Source organism: Clarias gariepinus, chromosome 13 (assembly GCF_024256425.1).
Source record: "Clarias gariepinus isolate MV-2021 ecotype Netherlands chromosome 13, CGAR_prim_01v2, whole genome shotgun sequence".
NCBI classification, from domain to species: domain Eukaryota; kingdom Metazoa; phylum Chordata; class Actinopteri; order Siluriformes; family Clariidae; genus Clarias; species Clarias gariepinus.
In genome coordinates this window covers 15,186,192-15,211,459 of record NC_071112.1, presented here as the reverse complement: position 1 = coordinate 15,211,459, position 25,268 = coordinate 15,186,192, and the positions used below count along the sequence as shown (strand labels likewise).

At 38.8% G+C, this 25,268-nt stretch overlaps 1 protein-coding gene across 3 annotated transcripts in view; it reads right to left on the bottom strand.

Moving 5' to 3' along the window:
* Positions 1–2,320: 2,320 nt before the first annotated feature.
* mipol1 (mirror-image polydactyly 1) overlaps positions 2,321–25,268 on the bottom strand; it is a 59,842-nt gene continuing 36,894 nt past the window's right edge. For 2 of the 3 annotated variants that reach the window (XM_053510549.1, XM_053510551.1), the window contains 7 exons: positions 24,656–24,785; positions 22,557–22,590; positions 21,848–22,018; positions 17,394–17,495; positions 12,871–12,971; positions 8,005–8,208; positions 2,321–2,865 (listed from right to left, as the gene is read on the bottom strand). In XM_053510549.1, the coding sequence (XP_053366524.1) occupies positions 2,799–2,865; positions 8,005–8,208; positions 12,871–12,971; positions 17,394–17,495; positions 21,848–22,018; positions 22,557–22,590; positions 24,656–24,785 (809 nt within the window). In that variant the 3' untranslated portion in view covers positions 2,321–2,798. The remainder of the gene's footprint in view (positions 2,866–8,004; positions 8,209–12,870; positions 12,972–17,393; positions 17,496–21,847; positions 22,019–22,556; positions 22,591–24,655; positions 24,786–25,268) is intronic. The other variant, XM_053510550.1, reaches the window with a different exon arrangement.

The following is a 25,268-nucleotide window of genomic DNA, read 5'->3' as shown; positions in this document are numbered from 1 at the left end:
CTTCCTCCATACGCACTCGGTAAAGGAGATCAGGCTTTATTAATGCGTAACATATGTTATCAGCGGGCAGTGTTCAGGACGGAGAGTTCAGTACCGCCTTGTTTTCCAACTCATGTGGCATTTCTCGTTCCCCCATCAAAAGCTGTGGAGCTTTCTTCAGCCTTATGGACAAAAAATTGGGCGACAATGCGCAGGGCCCTTTCCTTCAGAAGCGACCATCAGCGGGTCTCCCCGTAGACCTTTCTTCTCCGTCTTTTCATTCTTAGTTTAGAAAGCCACTACAGGGCCAAGGCGCTTCTAATACCTTTTGATGGGGATTGAATTAATTATCTCCAATAACACAATTGTGCTTGGCCAACGAAAAGAGCAAAGCATTACCCCTCCAGAATCACACACAAAATGAAAGAAGCTTTCAAAGGCGAGGGAGAAGAGGGAGAGATCCTATCCGAAATCAGCTTTAGAAGCAGCTGGTTTTCCATTACATTTTATACTGGAGAAGTTTATTAGGGCTTTGTGGCCCCCTAATATGCATCAGCCATGTCAGGTTGGTGGTCTCCTCGCTGGCGTTTATAAGATCTGTATATTCAATGTCCATTGGTCAGGCAAAATTCACTAAATTATGTAATTGTATTTTTTTATGTAAAATTATAATTCATTTATTTTACTTCCACAGGCCATGTAAAAATATTACAAAAGTGTTTTAAACAGTGTTTAAGGCTAACGCTAAATTGCGTACGCAATGCAAAGGGCCTGTGCAAGTTTGAGAAGGGCATCAGTGACTCACAGCACATCATCATCAGATTCATCAGATTTCGTTGCGCACCTCCAAATAAAATGACACACACACACACACACACACACACACACACAAATACAGATTGTATTTGATCGTTTGTCCTACTGCAATTGAGCCAGTGTTTTAATTTCAGGTAAGTAATGGATGGCAGATTATAAGTGACCTGCGATGTCTGACTAAGAAGAGGAGGTGGGATTATAAAGAGAAAGGCTTGAAATATTTCGTGTCGTTATAGCAACGGGATCAGTCAGTCTTTTCTCTGAGGGTCATTCAGCATAGGCTGTCGAAACACGGTTTTAATTAAAGCGTATAAAAACTTGTTTTGTAGTCCGGTCATCATAATACCGATTTTTGGGAGGATAATCGGGATTGCGTTTAGTTCTACTCCAGTAAACACTGGCGCGATCCTGAGCACAGAGACCCAGCACTGTGCTCCTGTCTCACATCACTGCAGTATTCAAAATAAACACCGCAGGAAAAATGTTCTAAGTTTCTGTTTGCATCAAAGGAAAACGAAATTTTGGACAGTTTAGTAAGCTGAGAGGGAGAGCTGTAGTGGAGGGATGGGTGAGATCCGGAGCGGGAACTCGCGGCTTGCACGGAGTCTCCGAGCGCGCGCGTCCCAGCATCAGGAGAAAAGAGGAATAGGAGCTTCACACACCTCACTCGGGCCATGCAGCATGTTTCTGAGGACATAATCGATCATGCTCAAAAACACACACGAGCTCCTGCGACTCGGGCCACCTCAGATGAAGGACCGAGAGGACTGAGGAGGATCTTGTCAATATCAGGAATGTAAACCATCTCGACAGAATTGTTTAGTAAATCAGTTTTCGATAGGAGTCGAGGGATCTCTTTGGTCTGCATATCTTTGTTAATGATCACTATGGCCATGCAGAACAGAATCTGTTTATTTTTAAATGAACGAAAACTCAGCGTTTTTAGGTTATCAATAATATTAATTTTTATTCTCAAAAGTCTGGTCTAATAAAGAGTAGTCAGTGACAGTGGCTTCAGATACGCATCACATGTGCCATGTCTGTCTATAAGAGAGTTTATAATTAGCGCAACATGAACATACAAAAAAAGTGAGGCTAAACAAAAATTATTTCAATTATTATTATTATTATCATTACGTATGGGTTATAATTTACGTAGATAATTTACAACAGATCAGTAAAATCATATGTAACAGTGTTGTATAAACTCCACCAGGTATTTTAATTCAGCGTTTATCACGGATCGCATAAAAAAATGTCTGCTATATCTTTTAATAAAACTATGTACTATGTCTGCTAATAAAAAACGATAAGGGATCTACTCCTGTTTTAGTTTGACAAAAAATAAAACTGGCTGATTTGTTTTTAAGATAATGCCAATAACCTCATCTGACTAAAATTTATCATCACAAGGCTGAACTTGACACTCAAAAAACAATGTTTTCAATTGCATGAAATAAAACAACCAACCAAAAAAAAAGCACTATATTATATTATATAATATTATAAATCATTACATCATTCATTGTCTTGAAAACAAGGTCCCTTTATTTACTGGTACAGAAAAAATACCTTGGTACAGCTCATACAAATGGCATAAATGTAAATATTAACCCGAAAACCATTTATACACAAAACAGGCCAGAAAAAACATTTTTGATGACCTCATCTGTGATATGTATTCATTTTATCGCATTAAATATCCATGTCCATTAAACGTACCTAGATGCTCGGACACTGCTCAAATCAATACATTAAATAAAATAAACAATTCAAAACAAGGATTGGGATAAAATGGCTGACTAAAGCAGCATTAATCGCAGACTGTAACAGTGAAAAAGTGTATATGGAGGTTATGAGAAGGGAGTGAAGGGCTGAGGGTAAGAGAAAGCATCACTTCCAGCCCATGTTTGCCCACGAAGGGCTTCAGTTGTTTGCTCAGAGTTAAACACAGCAGCCTGGTCACCAGATGTGGCCGTCTGCTCCAGTTGCTCATCGACCAGTCAGATCACAGTACGGACACTGCCAGTGCCCACCTTCTTTCTCAAGACGTCTACCAACCGTTCTAGCCTGCAGTGAGAGAAAATGAGGAAAGAGACAGAGAGAATGATAGTGAGGGTAAAAGATGAAGAAAATCTAAACAGGCTTGATGTTCTTATATTCTTGATGTTTAAATAGTCTTCATTTCTGACCTCAGTAATAAAGGAGATTAGTCAGGTTAGTGCCATTACTGTTTCCTTTGGTTCAGCTGTCTTAACAATAAAAATATATATACTATGTTTACCAACAGAAAAAACTTGGAATTTCACAGGTTTTCCTATAGTGAATAATGTCCTAACTACAGGACATTCATAAAGTTTGTTCTAATTTCAATTAAACTGCTTTATTTGAGGTGTTTAGTGAGGGTGGTTCAAGTCTGCCCCTTAGGACAATAGGAGTTTGCCGAATGTTAAAATTACACAAGAGTTAAATTTCCAAATAACATGGCATTCACTAAAAAAACAATTCTGTGTTAAGTACATCAATCTTAATAAAAAAGCAATTTTGACATCAAATATTGGGCACAAGAACATAAAAAAATTATTAATTATATGTGGGAAACAAATACATATTTTCATGCAATAAGTTGTATTAGCAAAATTAATAAATATATTTTTCGGTAGAAAATAAACACTCTCAGAGGTCAGATGTCAGTTTCACATTTGTTAGTTCATAGGTTTTTAACAAAATATTCTTCAGTAAAAATAGCTTACAAATTTACTTATCAAGAAGCCAAATTCAGTACCTATAAAGATTTCTGCCAGGCAGACTAACGTCTAAACACAAGCAAAGTGTTAGTGTAGCAAACTAATAAAATTCGCAGTGTTTGAGCATGGCTACTCAGGTTGCTCTTGCTTATCGCAGAGCATATGGGAGTGGTCCGACTCTTGTATCTTTAGCAGAGTACACCTGTTTTCTCCACCCAAAAGATTTCAGCATCGTTCCAGGCACTGCCCCATGTACACGCACAGACAATTAAAACATAAACATGGAATGTAAAATCAACTTGGGATGGCACTAAACAGGACGAAAACAATAATATTCATAAAAAGTCACTTTGGCTAAAGGTGAAACCTGTACCAGATGCACAAATACAATAAATAAGTAGCAATAAAGAAACTAGATTTATTCCTTTTCATTACTGCTTTCCATCATACGCCATGTGCATACCTAACTAACGCTTTTGTCATGCACCCATCCTTTTTCTCACTTGGTGCAGTTTTTTCTAAATTAAATAAGCCTTTTTGTCATGTTTACAGAATTAGCAGGTCAGCAGCAGAATGTCCAAGGTTTGCTGGTATGATAGCTGGGATTTGGAAACACTGTTTACACCAAGTGGCCAATAAAACCCAAGCACACACGTTGGGCACAAGCCAAAAAAAAACTTAAATCCTCTTTAAGAATTCAGAGATGCAAAAACCAACAATTACAACTTCAAAAAAGCCTGAGCAAACAGTCACCTTGCATAAACACAAAACAACTCTGTATTGTCTGCAGAGTGAGAAAACGTATCCTGAAAATTGTGGAAAGTGTCCTATTTGGTAAATAAATTCTAATTTTGAGTTCCACAAACCTAAATTAAGAAGCCTTAACAGTAAGAGCTGAACTGTACAGTGGGTCAAGAGGGCATCACAAACTTCATTGAACATGAAAAGCAAGTAAAGCTGAGCTAGCTTATCGACGAAGCATACTGTAAATCAGACTCTGACAACAACAACAACAACAACAATAATAATAATAATAATAATTATTATTATTATTAATTTTAAAGCAAAAACGTATAAGAAAGCAAAAACAAAATATATAGCAATGAGGATTCAGTAGTTTTAGGTTAAGGATAAGAAGGTTGTGTGCTCAAATGCCAACATTTCTCAGATGCCAGTTTTAGCCTCTTAAGCTAAATGTTAAATTGTTCCACTTGAATGAATAAACGTAATGATCATTTAACTAAAAGAGATACATCCAAAACTAAAAATAATTTCCATACTAATAGGGTTACGAACAACTTAGGTTAAACTGTGGAGTGCTAAATTATTGGGACGGAGTTAAGAGATAGAACTCCTCCACACGCTCATCCCAGGCCTTTGTCCAATTCCTGCTCCTGTCAGACAGGAAAACATCATGATGTGTAGCCCATCCACTCTAGCATTCACAATGTTTTGTGCACACTGGGATGCTTTTCTTCTCACTACAGATGTAAAGAGTGTTTATATGAGTACTAGATCCTTCCTGGCAGCTCACACCAATATGGCTATTTTCCTCTCTGATCGTCTAGACATTTCCACCCACAAAAAGCTTGCTCACTCACTGTTTTCTGTTTTTCCACACCATTCTGTGTATTTTAAGAAACAGTTGTGTGTGAAACCCCAAGCAGAACAGCACCATCAGAAATATTCAAACTAGCAACTTTGGAACCAATAACCATGCCACGGTTAAAGACACAGGAATCACAGTTTTCCTCATATTCTGATGCTTGATGTAAATATTAAAGGTACCGCTTGACCTGTATTTGCATGATTTAATGCCATCTGACAGGCTGACTGGATAACTGCATAACTGAGCAGGTTTAAAGAAGTCCCTAATGAAGCAGAAGGTGAGTGTATTTTTATTTAGTCTTTTCCAATGAAATAACAAAACAACAAAAAGATACAAAAATAAATTATAAAAACGGTCACGGTCATTAATAATGCTGGTTAAGGTTATAAAATGATCTTCTATTTTGAGTCACTGGATTCTGACAAGATCTCAAGATATTCTCAGCATTTTCAGGATTGTGGTTTAATTATCATAACACAAACATCATATTGCTTATGCTTACACAGCAGCCTGATGAGACATGGCAGCCACAGCCCACTTATGGAGTAGCCAGTCGATGAAAAGGGTCTTTATACGTTTCTCATGGTCAAGTTTGATTCGGCCATCAGACTTTTAGCTCATCCCCTCCATCAATGGAGCCCGTCAGGCCAACACTCTGGTGCCACATTCTGGGTCTGAGCAGTGCTTCCTTCCCCAGCATATGTGCTGCCTCAGCCCCGCATTCTTGTCACCACCGTGCGATAAGGCCCACGTCAGAGCTGCTTCCTACAGCCGCCCAGACTTCACTGACTGCAGCATATCCATCAGCATGTCATCTAGCGCTCAGGTGTGAGCAGGTCATATCCCCCACCCTGAGCCACTGTCTGCCCTGCACACTTATGCTGCTGCTTCTGTCTGTCTCTGTTCCTCCTCACATCCTGTAAAATATGTAACTTTCTCCTTTCTCATAGCTGTACCCCCTCCCAGCCTCAGGCCTCTACTTTTGCCAACAAAACTATAGTTGGCGAATAAAAGTGGAGTCTGATCCAGAGTGTGGCCACTACAGAGCGTCTGGCAAAGAGAAGGCTTAAGCTGAGATGCTGGCACAGATTCAGAATTCAGTTAAATGAATAACATGACGGTTCTCAGAATGTGAGGAACTCGCTTGTTTCTGCTTCCAGTAATATGGCACAACACAGTGGTGAGACAGATGTTCTCTTTACAGCAGTAACTGTGATTCACACATAGTTGAACCTTGCACTGTGGACATGGCTGGGTCATTCCTCTAAATCAGTGTGTAAATGCAAACAGGCAAATAGTGTAGGCACCCACACTGGACTAAGCACTATGAAAGTAAAATACTCGGTAAAAGCACAAAATGCTCAATAAAGTCAGATAGCAGCCTGTACATCATAATTTAAACATGAACAGTTTTCTTATGGCACACACTAATAAAGCATTATAACATAAGCCATCTATATATACTAGGAAAAAAAAACATATTTTACCTATTGAAAAATTAACACAAGCTCTTCAGAAATCAAAAACCAACATTAGCGGTGGGCACGGCTGAGTATGTCAGGGGTCTAAAGTCTCACATTAGTGAGCAGAATGTGTGTGATGTTGCCACAGAGTAAAAGAGCCATTTCAGAGCCCCCCTGTTTAAACACAACGCAAAGTTCTCTCTTTTTCAGGCTTCTCATGCTGATGCTGGGTGATGGGGGTTCTCTTAGGGTTTTGAGCACCCCTCAGCTTTGCATCCCCACCCCCCAGTTCGTTAATTCATCGTGTAAATAGATCAGCAGTCCAAGCCATGTTTGCTTTTCGCGGGGAGCCCCGGTGTGAGAGAGAAGTGAGAGGAGTGAGAGAGAGAGAAAGGGAGAGAGAGAAAAAGAGATGGGTGTGTGTGTGTGGGGGGGGGGATTCACAGAGCAATTTCACAGAGGCTAGCTGTAGTCGTGTATGTTGACACCATAGCATTAGTGCAAGGCATTACAGTGGACTGCAAAATATGCATTTAAAAAAAATATTTCCCAATAAATCGCATTTTATAACCTTGATTAACTAAAGAACCCCGAAAACAGTATTTAACAAACAGCTGCTCAAAAAAGAATGAATAGAAATAAAAATAAACAGATGTGTTTTATAACAGTACCTCTAAAAGTATAATCCCAGGTCTATATTGTTTAATAGTTAGGGGTTTAAATAGCAGTTAGTTGACAATGATATAAGACAAAAACAAATAGAGTTCATAAAATGGATTACTTAAAAAAGAAAAGTAAATTTTCTGATATGGTGAAGCTTTAAGTAGAGAGACATTTGTGAAACATTTATTGAAGGACTCTCGTGTGTTGATGCTCCGTAAGCATGTTAGTATATTTTCTGCCTTTACGTGTACAGTACAGATGAGGGGACAAACTTGTGTTTCCACTTTTTCCATCAAAACAACAGGCATGGTGTGTGTGTGTGTTTTTTTTTTACTTCAAAAGGCAGAAGGAGAAATGCGGGTAAAGGAATGACAGTTCATAGCTTATATAACGCCAGTCATGACAGAAACTAACTTGTCTTGTAAATGTTCCAAAGCATTAAATTTTACAATAAATGGTTAAAAGTATGGTGAATAATTCTTTAACAAATTAATAACGTGTAAGAATTTCTGTGGTAACAAAGGAATAAAGAAAAGGCATCAGAACCAACCATCATTGTAAAGTAATCAATCTGCTTTTAGGTGTCAATTATCATGACCCAATGGTAGCTGTAATCTGTCTGTACTTAATGCATATATTTCACTGTTATATCACAAATGATTAAACTTATTCTGACCTTATCTGAACAAAGCCAAAATGTTATGGTTGTTCTATCGGTTGTACTCACTTGTGCACTTTTTCATTGGCCTCTCTTTCAGACTCCCGGGTCACTCGGAGTTGAGTCTGAGCGCTTTGTAGCTCTAAGGTGAGCTGCTGCACACGGCTCAGCAGATTCTGTGACCGGGGTGTGCTGTTGTCCTTAGCACAGGTGGGAGAGGACAAGCAAGGGGTCTCCTTCTTACTAGACTCATCTGTTCTGTCCTGCTGTGCGCTGAAACAAAAATCAAGCTCTAATGTAGAAGAATCACACTGATGCTTTAGAATATTCATTATTCATCTATAACTTACTCAAACACTTAGGATGCTGATAATCAGAGAAAAACGTAACCAGAAAGGGTTAAAACAATGGAAACTGTTGTACCAGTGATTGATGTACAGTTGTTAGCGACAGTCAGATAGACAGACTGAGTGGAAATAGACAAACAGAAACTGTTACAGGCCATGTTTTCATCCAAATACCAGTCTACCAGTAGAGTGCTACACTATATTTTCAAAAAATATCATCAAATAAGCACTGTTAAATTTATTTATCTGAGCACCAAGGGTTTGCCTATTGCATTTTTCACAGCAGCACATATTCCAGTGGCCAATATCATACTAAAGTTCCTCACACAAACACACAACTTGACCCATACAGTGAGATCATGCTCCTAGTTTATCTGCAGGTGAGAAATGGTAACTCTGTATAAACACTGTGAGCCAACTGACATATCTAATATTGAAACAGAAGGTCGGTACATGAGACAATATCTGGGGGTAATAATGCAGCAGAATGGCAATGGAATACATTATAGTTTAGCCTGCATCACTGTGCTAAAGCACTCGCACTCCGAATTTCACATAGGCAATTGTGAATGAGATATGAAGAAAAGAGAGAGGGAGGGGGGAGAAAGAAAGAGAGAGATAGAAAAATTGGCCTAGCTGACATAGCAATTCAATTTATATGAGGCTCTCTCAGGGAAAACACACCAACTTCGTGCTTGGACAGAGACTAATAATAGTTCATAAAACAGCTAAAACCCTTTGGACTCAGTACATTCTCCCTGCATTAAAAGTCACTAATCGTCCCTCAGTTGTTTGGAATAAATAACCGAAATGCAAGGAGTAGTTCAAAGGAAAAGATCATGCATGAAATAAGATGAATAGCCTGCTGATTTCACGTCAGGCATATAAATAACACGTGGTACCCCTGTCTGTTACAGGTCTTAGAGGTTTTTTATTATGCGTTATATGTCAATAATAACCTGGGCAGGTGGAAGACCCAAAGCAAACAAAAAACATCATCATATAATACACCTAATAATGGGACAGTCAGACAACAATATGACCTAAACCTTTTTTTTCTGCTTCTACTACAGAGGAGGGCTGCTTGTGGTTTTCCTGGCAGAATGAAGCTGGATTGATTGCCACAGATCTGTGTCATTTAGCCTCGACATTGTGTGTGTTTTTGCCTTAATGTCATATTACTCATTCTGTCCTCTTGTCCTTCTAATTAGTTTCAGAGAGGTTTCCATGTCATGCTTCTCCTTTCCTTTTTTTTTTTTTTTCAAAGCAAGAAGCAATCAATTCCGATGTGATATTGATAGCCAAGGAAGTGATGTAAAGTTGTGTGCTTTGTTTAATTAAATGCAAACATATTGGGTACGAAGGTCCAATGACAGTGACAAACAAGGGCAAAGAAGCAATGCCTACGATGGATTATCTTATCTTATCCTCCCCCCCAACTCTCACCCACAAACATGTACACTCAACTCAGTGTCCTCTCAAATCCAGCCCCCTTTCTGAGTACTTTATGAGAAGCCATTAAATGTAATTTAATAAATAATCCTGAAATGGTCCCAAACCTTTTTGGTTTAGTAGCACTACAAAATAGTAGCAGCACAAACAAAAACTGTTCACTTAGGACCAGACAAGACAAAAAAACAAAAAACAGACTGGGCTCTTATGCTCTCCTGCTTGGCACAGAGCTTCTACACGTTTTACATTCATCTTCAAAATGAAGCTTGTTTATTAATACCTATAGGAAATCTTCAGACAACCAATAGGATATACAAAAGTCTAAACATGAGGTGGTAAACTGCAAACAAGTAAAACAAAAAATAGCTTGGGATAGTACACCACATTTCAGTTCCTGAGAATTAATGTAGAAATCAGCAGGCCAGTTTATACAGCTCCTGTTTTGTTCTTATCTTTGATATGTCATTGTGTGCCTGTCTACACCTGCCCTGGGTTTAATGGCTTGTGTGTTGCTGTAGTTTCTATATGGACCAGCAGACATCAGGTCTAGCACTATGTAAAACATTAACCAGAATCATAAGATAACTAATCAAAGGGGCCGGATCCCAATGAACCTGCCTCTATGACTGTGAAAAGAGGTTAAATATTAACACCAGCGCAACATGGTATCAAAAAGAATATGTAAAATAGCCTTTCAACAGAGAAACACCTGCGGCAAACTTTCTACCCCAGAAAGGCAAGTGCAAGAAGAGTGAAAGAGACCTCTTAAAGTGCAGGTAACCCCAGCAACCTACACTACAACCACACCTCATTTTCACCCCCTCCTCATCAGCCGTATTTCCCCACCAACATCTCCTGGGTATAAGCCATGATGTTTTCTCATATAACCAATTTCAACTCACCACCACTACCAGTGGTCTCCCTCCACTATTATACAGCGACCGAGCGTTTTAGACAGGAAAAAGCAGGGGCACTGCTGTGAGTTTTGAATTAGCGTCCTGGTATTTTTCTCCTCGGTGAAGGTCGCTTGCTGAGAGGCATTCTAGAAAATCCACAAAATATATTTTGTTGCACAGAATGGAAAAGAAAACAAATCCAGACATATACTGAGACCCAAACCCTGTTTTTGTACTACAGTATGTCTCTGGCATACACAAAATGAAAATACTTCCCTTAGCAAAACTACCCAGGCTAGCAAAGCAGGTTGGTGTGTAATGATGTGTGAACACTATGCCATGTGTTTGAGCATTCTTAGATCCTTTCTTGAGATTTGGCATTCCTTTCAAATGGGGGAGGACATTAAAATAGACTGTTTAATGCCTAATTAAAAAAAAGGCCCATAATACAGAATCTGTATGGTGGCCAAATAATTCTAATGCCACAGCGTGTATGTAGTTGTGGCAGCTGAGCTAAGGTGTTGACAGGGAGGGGTGTTGCCCTCAGTGATGATGACTGATCTCAGGGGAGATGGACCGTATGGGGACCAGGGTGTTAATCCATGTCCAGCCCAGCTCTGACTCCCTCTGCTCCTGGATTACACTCAAACAAAGCACCTTATATTTACATAAAGCTTGACCTCCTCAACACAGCATGTCCAGTGACAATGCTTTAAACCAAACTGGCTGCACAAAATCACCTCAATGTTGTTCCTAACAGTAGAGTTTTGGGTAAAACAGATTGAGGTGCCAAAGCCCAAGGTTCACAGCACTGACATTCCATCTTGCGAGCACTCATCTATTCGCTGGCCTTTCATCTGACTTGGACTGTCTGTTATCCTAAAAGGCACAATGGAGCTGGCCAGGCAATCCTGAGAGCAAACATATCTTCTGGCCTTTGTTAGGTTTGGAGAATTCTCCCATTAAAGGTTCAGCCCCAAAGCCACATTGATAGGGAAAGGGAGCAGGATTGAACCCCGTCTCACACAATACAGATTGTGTGGGCGAATACAATGTCCGCCTTCTCATCTTCTAGCACTGATGGCGTACGGGAACTGCTAGAGGGTGTGCTTTAAATGCCATGAGCAGTCACATCTTTGCAAATGCATACACAGTGGGGAAAAAAAACAAAAACAAAAAAGGATCCTTGACTTAGAAGGATGTGTATCTTATTAGAACAGGATACAGCTTCCCAAACCAGAAGGACCAGTTCATGAGCCAAATGTCTTTATCCTTTTCAGACTTCAACTGACTGAAAGAAAAAAAAAAAAAAGAAAAAAAAGTACAGTATATGAAAGTACTTAGATGTAGTGAATCGGTGCCAAAACAATCTAAGAAAAGGAGCTAGTGGTCAATGCCATACAAAGTTCCAGGGTAAAGCAATAATAATCCCTGCCCTTTAAATTTCCACAGTCTGCAAAATAACATGGGAAAGCATCGCAATGGAAGCAAAATTGATCAGCAGAACATCTTCAAATTCACTTCACTTATTCGAATAGTGAATTTCCATGGCAATGATTAACCTTACCTATTTTCAGATTTTTTTCACACCAAGGCACACATTGATTATGAAAGCTAGTTTTAGTATTTATTATCTGTTTTTAGACTGTGCTGCTGAGCTGGCTCAATAAATGTTTCTTGCCTGCTTTAATAAGATGATCGGTGATGATAGGAGTTGGCATATAGAGTTCTTTATTAAGAAGTTAAAATGGAGAGCACTTCATGGGCAAACTCTTTCAGAGAGTGTGAAAAACCGAGGGAGGGCAAAAGAATGAGCTGGCAGCAGAGAGAGAGAGAGAGAGAGAGAGAGAGGCTGCACACGGAACAGTAAACAAACAAAAACCCAGAATAAAAGAGCAAAGTGTACAACAAGGAGAACTTATTGGTATATGTAGTTTGATATGTACATATATAGTTTTTTAAGTATTATATCCTGTTGATCTGACTTTAAAATCCAGTGTTAAAAATTCTATTTAGACTGAAAAAAAAACCCAGACATTACAAAGTTCTTAGGTTAAGCTTGGCTCTTATCTTATAACTTGTGTTTGTGGAATTAGCTGAGGTCTGCCAGATAACTAATGCAAACCAGGGCATGAAGTAAAGAAATCATGCTTGGAGCTGAGTGTTTGCTATTTGAGAACTGTAATATGTGTGGGAGTGGGGGGATGATTGCGTGTGTGTGGTGAGGATGGATGACCCACCTGTGGCACCTGCGCAGGGCCTGAAGCTCCTCCTCCAGTTTGTGCCCAAGTTCCACTGCCATATCCCTCTCTCTCTGCACAGCCTCCAGCTCTGCCTGAATCTACACACAGAGCAGTGTGGGTTTGTTTTAAAACTATACACAAGAATATCAAAGTAATGACATTATGAGATATTTATTAGTAAGCTAGTTGTTTTATCATAAAATGATAAAGTGACAATTCTTATTATTTACACCAGTTCGAAGCGTGATTGAAAATTTAATCCGTTTCTTTTAACCACCGTCAGTGTTGATAATGCCGCTTTATGGACTGTAATTCGATTACACACATGCACCTCTCTTATCTCAACTGCCAGTTTTAATTGCTCATTGAGAATTGACAGTGGAACTCAGCTGTGCTACCTCAGCTGCCAAACTCTTTCCCCATGTATCTCCCTCTCTCTCACACACACACACACACACTCATTCATTCTCTTCCTCTCATTCGCACACGGTGAGGAACTCACTCCAAGGGGGATCTAATTCACTCTATTGTCTTCCCATTCAGCACCTACTCAGAGACAGCATGTTGGGTGACACAGGCTGCAGGGGAGGCTGGGTAAACACTGTCCCCTGCTTAAACCTGACCAGTACTAAAGCTCCTGCTAATGACCAGCCGTTGAAACAGATCCATTGTTGGTCTCACCCTCCCAACAGCTGGGAGCGCAGGAACAGACAATGGAGGTTGTCTAAACAAACACAACAACCTGCCCTACTGTAAATGCCTGCGATTGACTATCTCTATGATGAGAGGAAGAGAGGGAGGGGAGTAAAAGAAAGGAAGATACAGAGCTTGAGACAAATGAAGTTGAAGAGGTCAAAAATACAACAACAAAAAAAGACCACTTAGAAAGGCTATGTTGCTGAATGACAGTGTTGTAAATGTGTTTTATTGTTTTGGTGAGAGTGAAGAGTTGAGAGAGAAATTTCCCCTGTGTTATAGAAGAGGTGAATGGGATTTTCTGTGCCTTATCTTCAGACTAAAGGAGGACTGTATTACTCTGCACACTTGGAGTGACAACACACTGGGCTTAACCTGCAATCCTATTGCGTACAGATTTCCCCATTAGGATTTCAGCATTCAAATAATTATAGTCAATGTTTAAAAGCCTTAGCCCGTGCTGTAGTTAACTAAAGCATTTTATTTACGGAAAAAAGAAACATGGCCAATCATCGGTATAAATTTTTTTATTAAAAATCTTATTTTAAAGTAGTTTTATTAATACCATATATAAAATCTTAATTACACTCCCAGGTTTTATTTTCAAAATACCAAAGGCAACGTGTGTTGCAGAATGATTGCTGTATGGTGAGCGCTATAAACACCTTTGCCCTAAGTGCTTGCAGCTTCTGCCACTGCAGCCCAATCATTCTAATTACTGGAGTGCAGGTCTCACAAGTCAAAGAGAACATCAAAAAGACGCTAACCTCTAAAGTCAATATGTACTTTTCTCCAACAGTGAGCGGAGCTCAACTTCAAAGCCGGATTCTTTTAATCATATGTATTTTATCAGCATTCATTATAATATTATCCAAATGAGGTCCACAGAGTGGTGTTTTAACCTGGAGAGATTACTTTGTGTAAAGGAGAGTGGCTGCCTTGACCTTTAGGAGAGACTGCTGGGTAGGGCAGTGCTGGGCAGAGCATGGCCTTTCGGCCCCAGTGGGGAGAGTCAGCAGTGACACACACACACACACACACACACACACACACATCATGTATGCTGCACTCTGACAGCAAACTGGCTTCATTGCTTATTTACTAATCAATTATACCATCAGATTTCTGCATTACAGTTTGAAAACATTCACTCTACATTTATTTTAAAATACACAATACTTAATAAAGACAGAATCACCTGATAAAGAGAATTCCCTCACTGAGACAAGAAGCCTCCACTCTTCGTTGTCAGAGCCAGCATACAGAAGAGCTGGCATACCTGGTCTAATACTCATGTATTAGTTACTGCGCAGGAATGTGGACAGACTCTGTGATGTGCCTGTTGCTCTAAATCTGAATCTTCCAATTTTCAAGATTTTACCCATCAGCATGAACCTGGATTGTGTCAAATATGATAAATTAACTAACCACAAGTTCAATTTAAAATCTTAATTTAAATTTAAAAAACAAAAAAAATGCACACTGTTAATTTTATATATTATTGCAAATTAGTTTGAACAGCAATATGATTTTGCATTTTGAGCTTAACCCTGCCATCTTTCAATCTGACTGTAAAAAATGTGTCCCTATATGATCACACATTCATCATGATACAAATTTTCATTTAATTACGTGTTCAGGAACATTTAAAAAAAAAAAAAAAAAAAAATTGGAACACAGAATTTCTTTGTGTTAACTTTGTGTAATCATTCATTTATTCATTCATTTTCTATACTGCTTATCCTGTACAGGGTCATGGGGGCCTGGAGCCTATCCCAGGAGACTTTGGGCACGAATACACACAAACTGAAGTACCTGTAGAAAACCCACCAAACACCCCCCCCCAGCTTTGCCATTTGCATGTGCACACTGATGGGCCAAAGGCTGGTCAGAGATCAGACGGAAAATAAGGGCACGAATTACACAAGTGTCCTTTAATGTAAAAAGAATCACAAGTCGTATTATTAATTTTACAATTTAAATAAAGCTATTTAAAAGAATACCATTTAAATTGGAGTGCTGGATCTTTGAGGGGTCAGAGGAAGCAGCAATAGTGGTTTAGTGTGTTAGCAGCTTGGGAACCCGGGACAGGCTTGTGTGATCACTGTGTGGCCGTCACTGCTCTGAGAGAAAAGCTGCAGAGCAAACACAGGTGGTTCAGGGCAAGGGCAAAGCCCTCAACAACAGCCTGCTTCTACTGACCTCCGCATCCACTTCAAGCCCATTCTCAACCCCCACAACGGCACTCCACCCTACGCATTTAGAGCTCCCTTAAACCTCTCTCTCACAGACACACACATGCACGCACACACTTTATATCTATTTGGTAAAGGTCTCCGAAATGGCTGCCGAACAGGTTCTTGCAAAGGTAAGGCAGAGATGAAACAGGAGATAATTGAGCGAATAGCCTCAGGTTTTCTCCAACTGAAACTCAAAGTGACAATTTCTTGGCCAGTAACTTGCTTACTTTGCGAAATATAGCGTAATAATATCCTGCTTTTTTTATTCCTTGTTCCATAATTACCAAAAAAAAGAAAAAAAATATAGTTAACAGTGTTAACCATATGAGTGACAGTTTAAAACCTACCTCTTAATATTCATCCTGAATAAATCTCTTAAAGCTTATGTGCTCCAAATTTGATATAAAGATTTTTGAATAGGGGTTTTGTACAACATTTTCTATGCTACTCTGACTTTTTTTTTTTTTTTAAGTAAAATGTCAGTCGATAAGCAGAAGTCCTGCTCATTTTTAAATTGTTTTGTGGATATGTTCCTAGCACTGTTGAGTAATTTTTCGACAGCTGTTCCCATTTCATTTTAAATTAAAACCCCGCTCTGTAATCCCAAGAGTGAGTCTGTAATTAAGGGGATTTAAAGAAAAACCAAGTGCTACATTAATAACAAAATTTAATATATTTCCAAATAATCCATTCTTCTACCCACCATAATTGTAAATCAGAACATACAGTACCAGAAGTCCTTGGAAAGCTTTGACCAAAGACTCAAACTGGACTTTGTTCATGAATATTTTCATTAATTTTCATTTATGTTTAGTAATTTAGTAGTCACTACTATTCTAATAAAAATTCGGGAAAAAAATGTAATATTGGAGTTTTTAATTGACTAATACCATTACATTGTCAAAAAAGACATACGTCTATTTACCAAATAACATAATCTACAGATTCAAATACAGTTATTCATATGTAAACAATGATTTGAATACATGAAAAAATTACACCATAAATAATGTCTATGATACATTATTAAATCAATACAATTACAGTATTAAAATTAAACTCAATACATAGGTAAAACAACTAACAGTCTAAAAGTCTATTTAACATATGAGGAGTTAAAGTGAAATGGGTGCACACGGGGCAGTGGCCCAGGTTGTGGCCCTGACACTGCTCCCCTGGTGAAATGTCCTCTCTCACTCTCTCAGCGTGTGTTTACTCAGCTCTATCTAATGACGGCCCTTTTACAGCACTCTGCATTTAACTCAAGGGCTCTGGCTGCATCAGATAAATACAGCAAATCAAACAGGGCTGTGTTTGCCCTACTCCTCCCTGACAGACACGTAGCGAGGCACTGCAGCTCGCGGAGTGCCCCTGTCACCTTAAAACCCATGGGTAACACCACCACTATGGTCCAGCTCTACATCAATACAAGTTAATAAATGATAGGTCTGATTAGTTAATGGGCTGATGATTGAAGGTAGTCAGTGTAGGGGGTTAATCTGGGTTGAAAGTGCATATTTTAAGCATATAGAGAGCAGAAGCTGTCATTAGTTGTGAATGTTTATGTTTGTTTGTTTTTTTTACCTTGTGCACTCTTTCCTGATTTTTTGTCATGTTCAAGGGGTAGGTGTTGTTGGTCTGGCTCATCTCTTTGGTGTGAAGAACTTCTTGCTCCAGACGCTTGCACTGGAGAGAGAGGAAGATTCAGACACTAAGACTAATGATTGTAATAATTGAACCAGGTTCAATTCATCCGAACAACTTATACAGAGGGAGGAAAAAAAATCAGCAATTCTCCTTCTCTGATGATATTTCTTCAGCACAATTTCTCATCCTCATTTTTCTTAATTCAGGCTGAAGCTTCTTTCTGGACCGATCACAGACCCATACATGCATGCATGGACAAAGAAAAGGTCAAACTCAATGCGTTGTTCATATTTATTCCAGATCTGGCCTTTTTATTTACCCACTGTTTGTATTTTGAGTAAAATAAATAAACTTTGCACCCTGTACACAATTTATACGCCATTATTATTTAACATACAGAGCTGAACTAATATTTACAATGTGCCTTGCAGTCTCAGTAAGAGCATGTTGCAGTGAAACAGCGTGTAACTAAAGCTGTTCAATGAGAGGTGAAATCTCAGCAGGATACTAGCCCTCAGACTTAGTTGTTATTACATTTACTGTAAAGCACACACCACTGATATTACTCTCCCTGTATGTAATCCTTAGAGAAACACATTCATTTGTTGTGTATTTCAAAATAATATTTAAGAAAACGGTGTTACAAGAAAATAATCACCATTTACGATATGGATGTGATTGGTAAAATATTTAGCTACACCATCCATATATTAGCGCAAAACAGTTATACATAATGAGCAACAATATTTACCACACGTGAAATTCCACCACAAAACATTCTGCTCAATCGGCTCTTTGCTTACACAGCATTAGGATTAAAGCAGCACTGACAGACAGTCAGACTGACTAAGCAACAGACAGTATAAACACTGTGATGCGACAGCTCCTCGCTGAGTATTATTCTAAGTCTAGTTGTTTTAGACCAATCCATATGTGCTCTTCTCCATGTGCACATACCAAGACCGAAGGACACTTACTAGGAATGTAAACCATCCTTGCTGCCTGACAAGTCCCAGTGTTTCGGCATCCAGCTGCCACAAAGCCCAGTGTCCATGCAAACAAGCCTTTCAGCCACCGAGCCCACTCCCGGCCCTTTCCTCTGCAGACTAAAATAATACCACATACAGCCAGACAAAACACACAGCTCCTCTTTAGTGTCAGCTTGAGTTATGGCTCTCAGGGAACAGATGTTTTTTGGGGGAAACGTATTTAAATCAGAATGCACCTCTGTTCTGATGCAAAGACCTATCCTGCTGCTAGTCCCCCAAAAATAGCCATGGTCCAGGGAAATGAGGCATACAAGCAGACACATTAACCATGTTAGGCTCGTGAATTTTTACCTCCATGAATCAGTCAGTCAGATGTTTCAGAATCACTGAATTTCAACCTAAGATTGCAGTCAGTATAAGGACATTATATGATATCATAATCATTATATGATTTCAAGAACATTCAGAATGGCCTAAATCATCTAGAGAGGCGATTTCATTTCCTCTTTTACTTTAGCATCAGCACTCTATCAATACCAGGAGAAATTCAATAAGCGTATCAGGCACAGGGACGTAACGAAGCACATCTTATTCTGAGCATTCACTTCAAGGATAGGAGGGAAGTGAGAATAAGATTTATTTCTTCCAACACTTATCCAGCTTTTCATATTCCAGCAGGCCGGAGGGATGCGGCGGCCCTCTGCCTGCTGCCGACAGCTAATCCCTGCGAGATGAAGAGAGGGATGGGAGAAGCGGCAGGGGAGACAGAAATCCTTAAGGATAGAGAGGGGACCCATCTCTGCCTTAGTTGGATTAGGCCAGCGTTTGCAACATACTTCTAAAATTGCCCTGTAGATGGGTTTTGGCCTTGCAGAAAAATCAGGATGCAATTTCACAGAAATCTCAAAAAGGTGGGGGATTGCACTAATAAAGTGGTAGGTTTTGGATGTTAGACAGGTTACACATTGCCTTGCATTTGCACTAAAAAGGTTAACCCTGCTTAGGCAGTCCACTATTTTCTCCAAGTTCTATTTCATTCCATACACTGGCACTCATAATATGAGGTTCACTTATCCCTAAATGGAGTATGCAATAAGAAGAAACAGTTTATATAAAAGCATAAACCCACCCTGTATGTAGAATGTAGTGAATTTATGCTAAAAGACTGGATATGGAGAAATAGCAGTGAAGTTTAATAGAGTTTGGTCTATATAAGATTTTTTAAAATAGTTTTCTGATGTGCCAGACTCTGTAATCATCCATATGTAAGTTTCTATAAACAGCAAGAGGATGCATGCTAAAACAGAGATGGCTTTTTTTTTGTGGAAGTGTCAAAGCAGCACAGTATTAGACTCAGCCTGCTGTGTTGTCTTCCTTCTCCATGTGTTATATGCCTGCCTTTCTATGTTGTATCCAGGCAGGTCTTCCACTAGGAATTCTCCAGAAAGCACCCAATAATAAAAAATTTCTTTTTGCAGAAAAACAAAGGAATATGGTTCAGCCTTTGGTCTGTAACCAATTACACACAGGTATTTATTAACCATGATGAGATTTTTTCTCATGTTGGTTTAAACTATTATAATAATTTAGTGAAATAAATAAGTAAATCAAGATATTTGGGGACTCAGCGTACCTCATTTTAGGGCACTTAATGTTGCTAAACTTGACCAATAGAAGCAACCGGATATCATAACACTACTCTTACAGGCTTGTAAAATAGACACTAGGCATGATGGGCACGCATCGCTTTATCCGCCCCTCTTCTTCCCCTGATGCACCCATCACTTGGGAACTTTTTCAACTTTTCCAATTTTGAAACAATAGTCCATGCCTTATGCTCCTTAGTAAATTGAAGCCTTTTTTTCCGATTAGCCTCACTAATAAGTTTTTTTTTTATGGGTACACCACAGTTTGGTCCCAAATAATCAAGTTTACTTCACATTGTGCGTGTGGAAATGATCTTACTTTCATTGTTAAATATAGTTGTGAGTTGTTTTGATTTCATGTGTTTAAGTGACACTTGTTCAGAATGTTTTTCCGACCAGAATTCTTCCTTGAAGATGATGGTTTTCCAATATTCTTCCAGGTTTTAATTCTACATTTTAATAGTTCTAATCTCAATCTTAGCTGTTTTCTTTGCTTGATGCAGGGCAATCATTTTTTTCCGCATAACGGCTTGGTCAAATCCAGGTGTCAATTTTTGGCAGCGTATCTCTTATTCCCCCGCCCCATAAAAACCACTCTCTCACAATTTGAGATCATAACACTGTCTCCAGAGGATTGTACAGCACTATGCATGATGAGTGCATCGCCTCATTTGATTTCCCAATTTATTTTATACTGCGAATTCACTAAGAATTTAGGTTTTAAAAACTTACAAAATAAACTTAAAAAAAAAAGAAGTTTTAAACACCCCCCCCCTTTTTTTTTTTTTTTTTTTTAGATATTTATAAGATTACAGCTAATCATAAATAGGACAAATCCAGGTGAGATTATCCACTGAATCAACAATCAAACAACAGTCTTGACAGTCAAACTGTCATTGGGAAGTGCAAATCACAATTTACAAGTTGCCATCTCTTTGTACATTTTTGTTTGGAGAATACTTGAATACTCCACTACATTATGACTTACAGTATGAGTGACTTTTCACAATAATAGTAACTGTCCAAAAACAGATACTTTCTTCCTACCTCACCAACAAAGGAGCGAACTGTTTAGTACCCTTTCTTCTAAGACTGCAAGATAATAGTGATAGTGACTTTTAATAAACACTCACAAATATCAATGTTTACTGTCTCTTAAAAATAATCTAATGGAAAATACATAACGAAAATCAAACATTTAGCATCAGAAGAAATGAGCCTGATTATTCAAACAATAAAATTGAATTTTATATGACATTATATAATCTGGTCAATAACCAACCTAGAATTGCGAACAAATACACTGGCCCACGTCTGAACTTTGCAATGAAGTAAAATATCTGGATGTCAATATTTGGCTACGTGCTTGTTTGTTTTCATTTGATTGAAATATGTGTGTACGAATGGTATATCAAATATTTGAGGTTATGCAGCAATATTTGTCACTACATGTGAATTAGGTGCTTGCAGTGTTGATTCTTAAATCAGGGCCAGATGAGTGAATAAACTTCATAGGCACTATAACTGTTTGTAAGATACCTTTTGATAACTAGTTAATACAGCACAAAGGTGTTAAAATGCAGTAGGAATAGTAAATAGTCAATATTTATATAAAGGTGTTTGATCATCTTCTGTGGTCGAAAGGTTGCAGGGTTAGTACATGACAAGTGTGTGTGAAGTCTTGGGAACTGAAGTGTGTTAAGGCTGACCCTGATTGGAGCGTGAGGTGTGTGTTGACTGCGATACCGATTCCTACCTTGGTTAAGGCATTATCTCGCTCTTCTATGACAGCTTTCATCTCCTCAGAGGTGATCTTGGAGCGGCGCTCCCTGGCCCTCTGAATGCGCTCCATGATGGCCATGCCACTTTGCTCAATGCTCAAGGCAGAATCCGCACTGCTAACCCTGTTCAGCAACTCATCAAGGTCCTAACACATGCACATAGACACACACATTTTTATATATATATTATCCATAAAAGGAACTATTAAGTAGCTAATTATATTATGAAATATTCTAACTCTAATCCTAACCTCAGTAACCAAATGAAAAACTGTTATTTGTATTAGTTTTTAAAGAAAACATCCAATTTTTGTAAAACTGCCAAACCAACTGTCCCCAAAAGGTTTCCAACACATACACACTTGATTATTAACAAAAGGAGACAAACTTCACAGCAGGGCAAAAAATATATTTATTCATTTGTAGGGTTTTATTGGGAAGAGCAAAATAGAAGACCGAGATCATGTTCATGTTTATTCTATGCTAACAATAGTCATTGATTCTTATTAAAAGGTTTCTTATGTCAAACTTTAAACAAAGAATTACATTTAAATTTGATTTCAGCTTTCTAAGCAGCGTTTCCAATCCTTTGTTTCTTAAGGTTGTTTTCTCATATAACACACTCTCACTATAATGGTAGAGAGAAAAATTGTAAGACCACATGAAATTCTCCAAAGGGCTTACCATGTCAGTTTCTTCTGAGTTAATATTCTCCAGCCTGGAGAAGAAGGGTGCAAGGCAGAGAGGGGGGAGATAGGAGTGAGAGAAAGACAGAAATGAAATGTAGTGAGCTTCCATCAGTTTCCTTTCCTGCACTTGGCAAAATGAGATCACTTCCTAAAGCCAGTAATTGCATTCTGTTGGTTTTTCTGTGTGGTGCAGAAGACACTCCGGCATATTAAAAGTGCCACCAGCCCCTGCTATTATTTCACAATAATGCCCATTCTGCTCAGCACAGACAGTGAACTGTTAAGATATTAATGTTTACTACACTATATGACCACAGGGATCAAATGTTCATATGTGCAGAAAGAAAGTCGAGACGTAATAGGACTGAACTATTTAGAACCTTCTGGTACAGAGCATTTGAAAAGGTAAAGACGATGTTAATTATCCAGCCCAGGGCCCACTAAATCACAACTTTAAAATATTGATTTATCTCCTATGTTTATGAGATGCCCGGTGTGCAACCTACAGCACTACTAGAAAACCCCAGTCATTTATTAAACCTATTTCAATGTAACATAAGCATTTTTTTTTAACATGCATCAACTAAGAAATACATATAAAGGAAACATCAAGATTATGTCTGCTTTCAAAACATAATAAATTTCCTAAGAAACAGCAGTAATCCTCCTGGTTACGTGGTTCTCTCCTTTGAGAGTAAATCGGATTGTTCCAGACCTTCACTGGCAGAAAAACAACAACCACTCATATCATTTACAAAGGCATTACACGGATCACCTCCCATTATAAAGGTACATACTCATTCACACGCGGACCCTGCAGTGACCTGTGAAAATAAGATTTTAAAATGTGCCTTCCCATTCCCATTCTCAAAGATTCCCAATGATAATGGGATTCTACATGCTTGGCTATCAATTACCATTTCTAGGGGGAGGCCGATATGGGCACTGCAATTCTGCTTTGAGAAAGATGTTTGCATAATTAGATTTTGAAGCGTGCTCTGGTGTTTAAAGGAGTGACAGAAAAAAGCATTTTATGCTACTCAATTACTGCTGCCTATTGAGTGACATGAGGAATCATAATGGAATCATCATTAAATCATGAGTGTGGGTGATGTATTAAGTACAGTAGTACACAATTAATAAAAATAAATACTTACCTGTAGGTGTGGGGTGGAATATACCTACTGAACATGCCAATCTTATAAACCCCGAAGTAAAATTATAATTACTTCCAAGTGATTAGATTATATTTAGTACTCTCTCTTATCTATCGCTATCGCTTACAGGTGCACAAATCAGCTTTAAGCTTTAAACGGTCCCATTATTTAAGAATAGCATTCTCACCCTATAACTACATGCACCTGCAAACTAGACAAACAGATAAAGATCATCACATTAATTAGGGCAGTCAAGGCAGGGTGTTAACGGTAAATATCTGCTGAGCTGAAGGACTTGATTGATTTCCTATGCAGTGCAACTTTTGACTGACAAGCCAGCACCAGGGTGAAGGGACTCTTATGAAATGTCACACCAGTCTGATATATTTCCAAACCAGTCGATATTGGATTTTTCTCTCTTCACCCTTCTCAACCCTGAGTCCATTCATCCACCTTGTCCTGCAACAGCAGGAACAAAGCAGCCTCCCATAGGGCTAACAAGTAAACCCACACCCTGGGTGCAGTTCACAAAGCCCTAAAGCGCCAGTACAGAAGGCCTGAAAATTTTAGATTGGTTTGTAACACGGGGTTGAAGTTAAAGGCATAATGGAAATCCTCTTGTACATTTTATAGCTGCTTCTGGGTCTTTTCCATCACTCACCTATCTTAATATAAGACTAAATAAAAAGCCAATCAGTGGTTTAATAGGACAATATAACATCAATTTGTTTTATATATTCGAAAATATTTTCATAATGAAAATTGTCGCTTCATAAGTGAATCAGGAAACTGCATGGATGCCAGTCCTCTTTGGAGACTCAACAGGCTGAAAAAACTATTTAAATATGGGGAAATACATACCCAACCCTGATATCCTCTAGGAAGAATCTAAAGTGACTAAATGGCTTGCATGAATCAAGATAATATAAGAACATACTCAAGTGCTGTCTCTTGAAGCTTCTTGGCTCGGAGAAGAGCCTCATCCCGCTCCTCATTAGCTAGCCGCAGTCTGGCCATGACAGCCTGGTCCCTCTCCCTCTGAGCTTTATAAATCTCCTCCACTAATGCTAAGAGAGATTGAGACAGAAAGAAGTCAGACAGGGAGCGAGAGAGAGAGAGAGTATAAGAGTGTGATGGGTGGTTATTACTTTTGTATTGCCAAAACCAGCGTTTCAGCTGCACAATAACAAGGCTAAGCTCCTCGGGAAAAAGGTTATTGCTACTGAAACACTGTGGCAAAGGTATTAATAACTATAAGTGAGCCTCATTTCGAGATGGCTGCCTCTGCTCAGGTTTGACACACGTGTGCCCAGAGTAATAAAAACAGCAGCTGTGATGTACCTTCGCAGTCAGAGTTATGTCCAGGAGTGGCATTCTATAAGGAAAATTTCAGCATCAAAACACCCTGGTTTACCACTACTTTAAAAGGGAGAGCAAGCAATTACACATGGCTCATGTCAAGAACCATCTCATACTACTCGTACACAGGAGAGATGTACGGTTTGTGAGCAGAGGGCCTCAGTACCAGGCTGGTACATTGAGAAATACAT